The following is a 12192-nucleotide window of genomic DNA, read 5'->3' as shown; positions in this document are numbered from 1 at the left end:
CATCCTTCATGCTGTGAAAGTGATGCTGACATTGAACTTTAATCATTACTTCACACCTCAATCGTGTGTAATGAATTTATTTTATGTGAAGAGTAAAAACAGAAGCAGCTTCTTCAGTCATCTTAAAATTGTTCCAAATATTAACATCCAGTCTTCTGTTGTTGACTTGTATGACACTGTGTGAAAACAGTGCGTGCATGATATTTTGAAATGCAGTATATATAATTTATTCAACAAAATGAATGTTTTAGTCATACTCGGACACATGACATTTCACATAAGAGTTGTGGATTCCGCACTTCGAAAACACATTAGCCTTTTCTAGGAGAACTTGTGCATTATGCATGTACTGTACTGAGTTTGGGAGCATTAACAGCTATGCTATTCAGGAATTCAGACAAGTCGCTTCTCTTGCACTCAGCTCTTAGAAGCAAGCAAATATTTGCGTCTTTTAAAATGACAATCTGTCTAGGTTTCCTAAGATGCGTTGTTATGTTCTCAGCTTGGAAGCTGATGAAAATTGCGTTTTAACAAGCCATGGATATTTTCACTAACCCTCTCCAGAGTTTTTCTGAGAAGAGCTTCAGTTGCTCAGGTCTTCTCATCAGACCTCAGACTCTACCCTCTATTCCCACCTGCCATAGTCCCTTCACTCTAGTGCTCTGTTACCTTGCCTCAATTTTATTCCCACTCTGAGCCTTTGTCTCTCCCCTCCAACAAACTGCTTTGCTCTCATTCTGAGCACGTTCAGGAATTAAGGGAACAAGACTGCGGCTCGAGAGCCAGCCAGAAGGATATGAACCAGGCACATAGTTTAAGGTGGGATGCAGAGGGCACATAAGACCTTGCTCGCATGTGAGGACTTGCTCATACAAATGTAGTAATTTATCCTTCCTTTTTTGCTCGTTATCTGGTCAAAGCAGAAGCACAAGCAGGAAGGTATCTGTCTTCAACTGCATCAATTTATCTCTTGTGTCGAAGTCCCAAGTTCTTCCTCGTTTTTTCATCCTTAAGATTAATATCTTTGTTTTTCCTTTTTCTTTTGCTTGCCTTTCTCCTCTCTTCAAAGAGTCCGACTTACAGTCCTATCATGTCATACTAGCAGCCTGCTCAGGTTCCACACTATTGGAAATTTGACACGACACACCCTCTGCACCTCTAGCCTGCCATCCATTGCCACACTTACAAACAAACACATATGCACAGTGTAAATATGCCTGTAGCTTCAATTGGCAATAGTGAGTGTAAACTGCCAGGTACTCAGGTTTATGGAAATGCTGTATGAAAATTGGTTCTGCATGCAAATGTGTTAACATGCTGAAGTGATGGGAACATGCTGATGGATGGCACATTTGAATCCCCACATCACCTCATCTTATTCAACTGTCTCAAATGCTCCTGTGCTGCCACTGTTTGCCTTGACAATCTGTACCCCATCACAAGAAGCTAGAAACACTAACATTCAAATATGAATGTCATAAACATGTAACAACAGCAGATAGAGAGTCAAAACAGCACTGCATACATGTGTATTGTGCTGCTATGTGTGAGTGTGCGATTACCTACAGTAAGGCTTCTTCCCACAGCTGACAGAGGCAGTGCTAACATCCAGACACTGAACACGCTCCACTGTACTACTGCTGCTCCTGCTAGCTTTCCCTCCTATATGAGAGAGGAACACAGAGCGACTCCCTTCATCCCTCGCTCACACACACACACACAGTAAAGGGCAACCAGCTGTGAAGTTCTTGCATATGATCACTTTTTCCTCTTTCTCTCTCTCTCAATTACGTTCAACTGTATGGAGATGGTGACTGCAGACCCATTAATCCAATAAAACTGGACAATGTAAAAAAAAATTTTTAAATTAACAGACACTCAACCAGCAACTCGCTAACAGCATCTGCAGATGTCACGTTTATACAATCTTAACCCTTCAGCTGTATATCTTATAAAGATAACATATCCCCCTCGAGCAATGTCAAAAAGACGCAGTGAAAAAAAGGATTAAATGGAGATGTCATGCAGCGACAAATAATGTGGTCATGTATAAAGGATGTGATGGAATGTCAGTAGACATGAAATGGAACTCAATTACACCAAATGTCTTGACAGAGTCCTTCTAAATCCTCCATATGCACACACTGCTAGCACCATTAAAGGGCACCTCAATATTTACAGTAAGAAGGAATGAAGCTACCATCCCTGTCAACACCTATCCCACTTCTTTTTCATTTCACTCATTTGAAATATCTTATTTCAATATCACTGCCAGTGATGTACTAATGCTCATATTTTTCACAGCTAAGTGAGTGAGACAAATTTGGGCAAAATTTTCTTTACTGTAAGCAGACTGTAACTGTAATGGCAAGCTACAGCCCTCCCTCTGAAACCAATTACCACCAATTCAGTGGAGCCACAACCTCCCTGTGCTTCTCCTTTAGGACATCGCACTGAGGGAGTTCAGGTTTGTTCACTTAGGTTGCCAATCAATGTTTAAGAAACAATTCATTTAACAGTGTAAAGACAAAATAAGCTTGACTGGAGAAAACTGGTATTATCACTGCATTGTTCAGCAATAAACATAAAAATGTTGTTGCTGTTAAGGTAAGGCAGAGCTTAAAAGAGAAGTCAGAAAATAGTGAGTGAAGATCCAGCATCTCAGCCAGGTCGGAGAAAGCTGAGGTGATGGGTTGGATTGTGGGTACAGAAAAAAGCAAGAAAATGTTTAGAGAGCAACACGGGGAATCACAATAAATTAAAAAAAATAAAATAAAAAAAAAAAAACACACAACAAGAAGTCCCGGCCAGATATGAGCTGCAGGAGAAACTACAGGGACACAGGAAAGGACAGATGGAAATAAGAGAGCGAACAAATAACACCTGATAGCGCAAAGTGAAGAGGACAATATGCTGGGAGGCTAACGACAGGAAATATTAATTCTCTTTACTCTTTTCGATAACACTTTTTTTGATTCCTTTGCATTTGTGAGACAAAACAGGGTGACTGCCAAGCCAGACAGGGAGCACCACAGCAGGGAGGTGCCACTCTGCTTCCTGGCACTGATAGGTTTGCAGAGTCAAAACAGAAACTCTGTCGAAGCACAGCAAGAGGAGAGCGGCATGTGGGTGGGTGTGTACATTCTTGCGTTACAATAGAGTCAGAACCCACCACACACCAGCTGTCCCTTTCATGGGTGCTGTTGGATGAGGCTTGTTCATGGAAGTGTCTGTCAGCAGGTCTTTATGCCTTCAGTTGCTGAGATCAGGCCAATGCAGCACACCTCATTCTCATAGCCTTTGGGTGTGACAGAAAAACAGATGAAACAAAATTTCACCCACATCACTCAAAAAAAAAAAGGAAAGCCACAAAATGATTTTTGATGCCTCAGTGCACAGTGTATTGCAGCTCATCTTCCTTAAGCTAAAGCAATTCTGACAGATATAGAAATGACATTACTTAGACCTTTGGGGCTCGAAAAAAAATAGCTGCATGAACAGTACATGTGCATGTGTGTGCATTTTTTGCTGGGCACATTCATGTGTATTTAGAAGACGTGCTGACGGAGACTGCCGTCTGTAACAGCTTTATGCTTGTGTAAACATTTATTTCCTAGAACTAGTTTTGAGGAAAAAAAAAAAACAATTGCTGTTATGCAAACAAATGTAAGTCCCTATGCCTGTGCAAAAATTATGATGCGGCTTCTTTTCTCCACAAACAGACAGTAAGGGGTGTATTTCTGATAAACAAACACATCCATGTGTTGCCTCCATCCTTGCCTGAATCCCCTGTGTTGGCATGTCTGCACCAGCGAACCCTGGAGTGTGTGCCATCTGTCTTTTCTTTACTAACCACACATCGCAGAACACACATATACACACAGCCATGAATAACATATACACACATACTGTGCATGCACACCATAATTCAGCTGTAAACACTGCAATGGCATGACTTCATAGACGGGATGACACAGGCTCCTCTAAGCTTCAACAGGACTGTCCACAGAAACAACATCACTGAAGGACATGGGAGCAGCCCATCAGCAGGATGGTCTGGATCAGGCAGAAGGATGGACATGGAGGCAAAGGGAGGAGAGATGGGCAGGTGAACAAGCCCACAGACACTAAGGCTGGTTTATTTATTTCCATACCCCCACCTCATAGGAGGAAGCTGATGACATTTACTCTAGGATTTAAATAAATAATCAATTAAAACACATAAAGTAGCCAGCAGGAGTTGCCTCTGTTTCCTAGCAGGGGACAGAAGAGCTCTTTGCAAGGTGATTGTTACAGATGGCAGAGCTATGATGCTTTCTCAATCATTTCTTTTTTGTCTAATTATTGTTCCCATTGTCACTCCCCTCTTGCTTTCTGTCACTCTGCTCCTAGCATCTCATCTGTTTGTATGAGAGATACTGCCTTGAGCTTTCCTACATGTTCACCCACACTCTGTTGAATCTTTGTATGAAGCAGAAATATTACATGACCGTAACTAGCCTGTTGAAAATTGATAACGGGAATAAGAGTGTATTTGCAGGATGACAGCACTGCCAACACAGCTGATTAAAATCAGATTAAAATCTAAGATAATTATTCAACAGGGATGCCTGTCTCTCTCCAGAGACTGATTCCAAAATCTCAGTTTAAGATATCTGCCAAAACCAAGGACCCATCTGATTGCAGTGATTTCTTTTTGCCAAATTTAAACTAAATTTTAAATTTGAGCGAGTACAAGAAAGATTACTTAGAGAGGAAAGATAGTTTACAAATTGTAATATAAATTTGTAGGCACTTTTAATTTGCATGTATGTTGGTCGTGTGATGTCTCCCATTGAACTGCAACATCTGTGATGTGCCATTCTTTTTGTGATAATTAGTTTGTAACAGCGATGATGGAATAAGTCAAAACTAGAACAACAAAGGGCTTGATATGATGTGATGTAAAAACACCCACTGGCATGAATGTGAGACAACATCAGCTCTAATCCAGAGCAAAAAAAATAAAAACAACAACACCACCACCACCACACACACACACACAAAAAAGACAACAAATGCACAAATGCATTAGCTGAACAGAAATTAGACGAAATGCTCATGAGTCAAAAAACATTTGAGTCCAATCTAAATAAAGCAAAATTAAAGGAATAAGAGAACAAAACAGAACAATGGACATGCAAAGAATGTGATGAAGCAAAAAGAGAATTGACAGAGGGAGAGAGACAAGAGGTTTCAGTCAGGACAGATGAAGGATGGAGGGATGCTTTGATGGATAAAGGGCATAGTCTGGTTAAAGACTGACTGGCCCCAGTGGCAGCCAACAGGCTGACGCTGACTAGGAGACAGGCAAGACGCAGCAAAGCCCCTCAGGGAAGAATCACTGCCTCCACTGGATCTATACATGGATTAATCTTGTGGCTCTTTTTACTACTGTCTCTGTCTAAGTCTTTCGCTCTCTCTCTTTTTTTCCTGAGATGGAAAAAAAAAAATCATTATCAGAAAAAATATTCTAGTCAGTCACCCTTACTTTTGCATTTTATGTATTTGTAGATTTGTAGTTATTGTAATAAAGATATAAAAGTAGCAATTAGCGCTCCCTCAAAAGTGACCCCCTCAACACATACTCCCGCAGCACCTCCCACAGAACATCCCTGGGAACCCAGTCATACGTGTTATCCAGATCCACAAAGCACACTAATCCTTTCTATCACATAAAGACACGGCATGAAGAACAGTACAGACACAGTGTTAAAATGCAACAACTAGACTTAAAAAAAAAAAAAAAAGGAAAACTAACTGAACTATGCATGACTTGAAAACTGATGGCACTACCAAATATTTTGAATGGTATTTGTCCATTTGATATTTGTGTTTTTATTTATTTCACTTTTTTTATTGTGTTGTCCCTTTATATATATAAAATATTTTTATAAATAAAAGGAGAAAAGATAAGAGAAGTTGCCATTCAGTTAATGGGTGTGTATATATAATTTTAAGAGGAAAATCTATATTGGGATATATATCGTTTTTGGGATATAAAATGACCTATATCAGGATATACATTTTTGGGGCACAGTAAGATGATGATTCCCAGAGAGGAAGAAATAGACAATGTTAAAGAAATGCAGGCCCAGAAATGCAGGATGCGTCATAACATCGACAATAGCACAAGTTTTAAGTTAGAAAAGGCTTTTCCTTGAACACCCCAGGAATCTTCCCCCACACTGTCATCACAGCAGCCTACATACACTCCAGACCTGGAAAAAAGCCCACACTCTCATCCTGAGCAATTGTAGTAGCAGTCCTTACAAGTTTCACCCAGTGATTCATCCTCTTTCATAATAACAACACCCACGTGGTTCTAACATAACCACTGATAGGTTAATGGTGCCTTAAGACACACCTTTGTCAATGCTGCAGTTATTAAAAAAAAAAGCTTTACTGTCCCTTCATCATGAAAACTGTAATTTCTCTTGGTTTTTAAAAGTGTGATGACCAAGGCCTTGTTGCTCCTCTCATCCATAAAACCTTTACAACAGCTCTCCAATGACATAGCAATAGAAATTACATCCAAAGGAATTTCAGTCACTCACTCAACTTCTACCACCCATTTCCGGGTTGCTGGAGCTAATCCCAGCTCACTTTGGTTAGGGCAGGGTACACCCTGCACAGGTCATCAGTCCATCACAGAGCCAACATACAGAGACAGAGATGAACAACCACTCACACTCACACTCAGACTTACAATTTAGAGTAATCAATTAACCTAAACATGTCTTTGGATGGTATGAGGAAACCCACAAAAGCACAACTACAACATGCAAACTCCACACAGAACGGCCCTGGGGACCGAACCCACAACCTTCTAGCTGTGGGGCAACAGCGCTAACCACTATGCAGGCATGCTCCCCATTAGAAATCTCTCCCACAATAATCTGGTTCTTGAGCACATGGTTTTTATTTTGTGTTTTTAATATCAAATGATAAATCATTCAGCCAAAAATTAAATGAACACAATTTGAATAATTTCTTAGATTTTGTAAAGAGGTTATTTATTAAAAATAAATAATAAATATAAATAAATAAAGGACTAGTATTGGATGAATACTGATAATGCTATTACTGTTAAGTGATATGAAACTTACCCCTGATTTTGTGGAGTTCATAGAGTGAAATCAATCCAACGTCTTTCACAGCAACATAACACAGTCAGAGGACTAAGAAGGACAGAGTTAATAGGTAATATGGATGTCTGTGTGTCCCAAAATGTCCAGTATGTCAGCTGATGTGCAGATGTACACACCATTGGGAAAGGGGATCTTTGACTAAGCTCACAGATTCAGAGGTCATCGGAAAGTGTGCAACTTGTGTGCGCATGTCAACACTGTGGCCCCCTTCACACTTCTTTGTATAGGAGTCAATACTGCACCTCAGCATTTCTACTTTTAGATGCAGAGATGGAGAATCAACAGAAATATAAAAAAAAAAAAAAATATTAAAAAAGATATAGTGAGACAGATAACGCTAGAATTAAAGTGATTTAAAAAAATGAAATGAAAAGAAAATGTCACATGTGAGCCTTTTTATAGTCACTCTGGACTGCGGTCATAATCACAACTTAGAAATAGCTGCCACCTGTTGAAGTTTGGGACAACACAGAACAACACACAGGCTTCGACTGGGAACTGGGACAGAGGAACAGCCACTACAGACAACCCTGATCATATTACAGTTAGAAATACAAGTCATGCATGTATGCTGATATTGATATGGCCATGTTATGTATGATAATTGTGTTGACAACACGATTCTAAGGAAGCTGAATTCTATGAATTTCAAATGTATACAAACCAAAAAAGACAAATACACTTGGTGCAGCTTCAAGAAGAGGGCAGGGGAAATAATTACTTCATTTGTTCTTATCTCAACTAAGGTAAGTGCATTTTGGTTCTTACTTTATGGAAATATATCTCATCAATAAGGCCTTAGCCTACCCAAGGGATTTCTGGACCAAAGACGTAACCAACCTTTCTAAATAAAGAGGAGTAACTATTTAAGCGAAAAGGAAAAAGAAAAGAAAATTAAGCTTTCAAACATTTTCTTGAGGTTCTTTTTGATTTATATAATTTAATTTATTTATATAAACTTTGTCATGTGGTATTGCTAGGTAACATCTTAAGGGACAGGGTTTCAGTGAGCTGGGTGTTAGAAATGTTTACATTTTTTTTTTTAATGAGAAGACAAAGATTTCAATATTTGCAACCCAGCATCCTACTACACAACATATTGCCTTGGCTAAGCCTGACTGTGAATCCACATTAAAAGTGAAATGTGAGCGGTGCAGACTTAAGCACTCAGTCAACTCATTTCACACCAACTCTGACCTCTGTTCAGTCATCTCTATCATCAGGACCAGCTTCCTATCAACATCACCTGAGAGTAGCTGGCCAAAGTCTCCTCATCTGGCTGGCTAAAACTGGAAAATAAAAATAGATTTGAAGTAGGCCACATGGGGAGCACACAGGATGAAAATTGTGCTGTTCGTCTTTATTGATTCGCTGTTCTTCACTAAGCTCATCAGAGGAACCTGTATGAAAACATACAGACATACGGGGGGTGGTGGGTGACACCATTACTTTGTGCAAGTCAAAGTTGGTGAGCAATTTTTCACACAATTTTTCACTTTTTTCCACACGCTTTGAACCCTGCCCTGGGGCTTAAACAACTATGCGGCTAATTTATGGATTTTTACGGTAACGAGCTTCATGTCACCAATACATTTAGCGTCACATAAGACCAATGAAATTACCCAACAGGTCAAAGTGGACCAATGAAATTGTTTGAGTTAAATAAATGCACCCACACTAAGTTCTTCAGATCAGTCATTTATTTTGCACTTCATGCACACACCCTTACCATGGAAAACACACAAAGCAATGTATATGATGCATCTTTCAAGTTTAAGTCTATTGATCTGGCGAAAAGGCAAAATCTTTCTGTGTAACTTAATTCCTGTCCATATGCCATTTCCTCCCATATTTCCGACACCTGCGGCTTATAAACTAGTGCGGCCTTTATATGTACAAAACAGTTTTTTTCTTTAAATTTAGCGGGTGCAGCTTATATTCAGGCACGCTCTATAGTCAGGAAATTACAGTAAATCTAATTTAGGACAGTGTTTGTCCTATGAAGTAGGTGAGTGTCAGTTACTGTTTTGACCTGGCGTCATCTGTGTGAGGTGTGTTGACGTCTGCTTATCAAATGTTATTCCACACCTTCTAGCAAATAAATACTATGCAGTTGCAGTTGCAGTGGCCATTGCCAAGGAAAGGTTAGAGATTATGTCTTTAAATCCTACAAGTTCCCCCCCCCCCCCCCCCCTTTCACAGAACATCACACAAGAGGTTCAAGATGGCAAGATTTGGTAGAGTAAAACACAGCTTCTGTCCTTTCAGGTAAAAAGCTATTTCTATGGTTTTACAAGTTTTTAAGTCAAATTGGTTATTTTATACCAAATCATGCATGTTTTTGGAACATTTACATTATTCAATACTCCAAACATGTAATGTATCATTGAAATGCCATCAGTTCAATGTTTTTTACTGAATACATTTTGTCTTGATGACTGGTCAGGAGGAGACAGCAAGCAGCAAACAAGAGGAGGTTCTGCATTTCTTGGATCAACAGGGTGGTGAATAAACAGGTGGAGAAGAGAATCGCAGACCTGCGGAAAGAATTCCTTCTCATGCATGACGCTCTGAGAGAGGACATGATGACCAACATTCAGCAGCTAAAAGTGCTGATGCAAGAAGAGGCAAGCAAGCAGTCCCTACATTACAACAAGCTGGACCGAGAGCCGAGTAGTATATCAGGGTCACGAGAAAAGGAGCAAAAACACAAGAACGCTAAAGAGGATGAAGTGGAGACATATGATAGTAACAAACCACCAGAGCAGGAGCTAGAAGAAATCTTAGATATTCTCTTAGATATTTATTCTAGTGAAACCAGCCATGTCCCCCATGATGCTAATGCCAGTGCACAACCCAAATGTGAGGTGGAAGAATTCTTACAAATGCCATTAGGTGATGTCTCTGATGGTCAAACTGACAATGTCTCTAATGATGACAGAATCAGTTTACAGTCAGTCATTTGTGAGCTGGACAAAATTGAAAAGATTGTATCCGGATTGTTTGGCAAAACCAGCAGTGTCTCAAAATATACTGACACCAATTCAGAAGAAGTTAAATTTGAGCAAGAGGAAAACCAAGTGAGTTCATTAGATGTGTCCATCGGTGCTGACCTAACCCCGCCAAAGGTGGACTCAGAAGAGCAGGAAATCTCAAGAAATCTCTTTCATGCAAAACCTAACCTCGTCACCAAAGAACTAGGATGTGAGGTGGAAATGGTTCAAGCGGACACAACAAAAGAGGATGAAGTGCTGATGGAGACACAGTGGAAGGAATGGATGGACAAACAGGAAATAAAAGAAAACAATAAAGTAAAGCTATCAGTTGACCAAGATGAAACTGAAAAACAAGGAGGAGCAGCACTTCCCACAACAAACCAACAAGCTAAGCTAAATGTACAAAGAGGCGACACCATGACAAAAGTGACAACATATTTCAGGGACATTTTCAAAAATAATTTTAAATCTCATAAATGGGAGAGATTATATGATGAGGACTGATAAACTGAGTTCAACAAGGTAGTTTCCATTTATTGTTTGCCAGCTTTTTTATTCCACAGCATTTGAATATTGCTGTAACTGAATCAGTTAATAAAACATTGTGCACAATACTTGCAATCTCAGATATAATGGATAAAAAAAAGGCCACTGCTCTCTCTTTACAGTGTGTTGGTACTGTAGTGTGTAGTCTCTTCCCTCTCTTGTAATTTTCATGCAATAACACTATTCCAACCTTTAAAATATTTGGTACACCTTAGCGCCAATGTCCTTTACAAAGAAATATTAAGTGGTGAGATATAGATCAAATGTTTCCACGGCTTTCAGCAACTTTTATCTTTTACCATTCAGGAAATCATACGAGCACACATCCATCTAAACACATACCAACTTCATCAAGCATTTGAGTATGTCAACCTAGAAAGTTTGATATATTTTTGTCATATTAAAAAATGAAAAAAGAATATTGGATAATAAGTGAATTATCTTAATTCCGTTATTCATTTCATATAATGAGAAACTACCTTAAAAATTTTACCCTGCACATTAAACAACATCAAATCATTCCAGAGGATTCAGGAAGTTTAATCAATTTAAAATATAAATGTATAATTAGGATCCCTTGAATTAGACATTTGGTGACAGTCCAAACAACTGGTGTCATTTAACCTGATTAAAAAAAAAAAGTGCTTCATGTAGATGATTTTCTGGAGGGTATCTTTGAACAATAGGGAGAAGCAAAAGCTAAAAATTATGCCAGCTCTTTATAGTGGAGAGAAAATTCAGCAGTGGCGCTGCCTGAGCCTGGCTGTTACAATACTCAGGACAGAATCCAAGATATGGGATTAGGCTTAGCACCACACTGAGACTGGACTCTAGTGTGAATGAGATCACTCACTTATTCCAGAAATCAAAAAAATCCAAGTCCTACTGTGGAACTGACAGTTCCCTACACAATTATTCTCTGCATTTATGCAAAATACATATCAGCACCTGCATGCACTGTGTAAAGTTGATGGTTGCATCGTGGACCCCTAACTAAATCTCTCTGTGCATTGGAAGTCAGCAATTACAAATACTTATGCTAATGTGCATGAAAGAAAAGAAATGTTACTACCCTGTTTTCTGAGCTGCTTGTCTCTCTATGTAATCACTCAGTAATGACAGAAGCTGATACCGTGAAAAGATGGCCTGGATTACTTTTTCAACATACATTAAAGAGCCAAAACTACATTTTAATGACTATTTTTGTTTTAATTTTGCATGCCCACATGCCCACACCCACATATCCACAGAAAGTGTAATTTACGTAACACCTGACCTTACAGCTTGTTTGACTGCAAGCTAGTCTGATAAACAAAATGCTGAGATGAGCTTGGACACAAATTTCAGAAAAATACGTTATTACTTCGGATTCATTAGAATTACTCAACTTCACCTATGTAGACAATGATTTATGTATGAATGATGTCCAATATATTACTTCCATTAAGTAATGGCCTTTT

General features: G+C 39.1%; 1 protein-coding gene across 5 annotated transcripts in view; it reads right to left on the bottom strand.

The window, feature by feature from the left end:
* mctp1a (multiple C2 domains, transmembrane 1a) overlaps positions 1–12192 on the bottom strand; it is a 118217-nt gene that overhangs the window by 95239 nt on the left and 10786 nt on the right. Inside the window, exon 1 of one of the 5 annotated variants that reach the window (XM_029511008.1) lies at positions 1567–1614. The exons of the other annotated variants lie outside the window; for them this stretch is intronic. Coding sequence (XP_029366868.1) covers positions 1567–1608 — 42 coding nt within the window. The 5' untranslated portion in view covers positions 1609–1614. Of the gene's footprint in view, positions 1–1566; positions 1615–12192 lie in introns of those variants that run through there. 5 annotated transcript variants of the gene reach the window in all.

The sequence above is a fragment of the Echeneis naucrates genome, chromosome 9 (genome assembly GCF_900963305.1).
Source record: "Echeneis naucrates chromosome 9, fEcheNa1.1, whole genome shotgun sequence".
Lineage (NCBI taxonomy): Eukaryota > Metazoa > Chordata > Actinopteri > Carangiformes > Echeneidae > Echeneis > Echeneis naucrates.
This window is presented reverse-complemented; position numbering and strand designations above follow the sequence as displayed.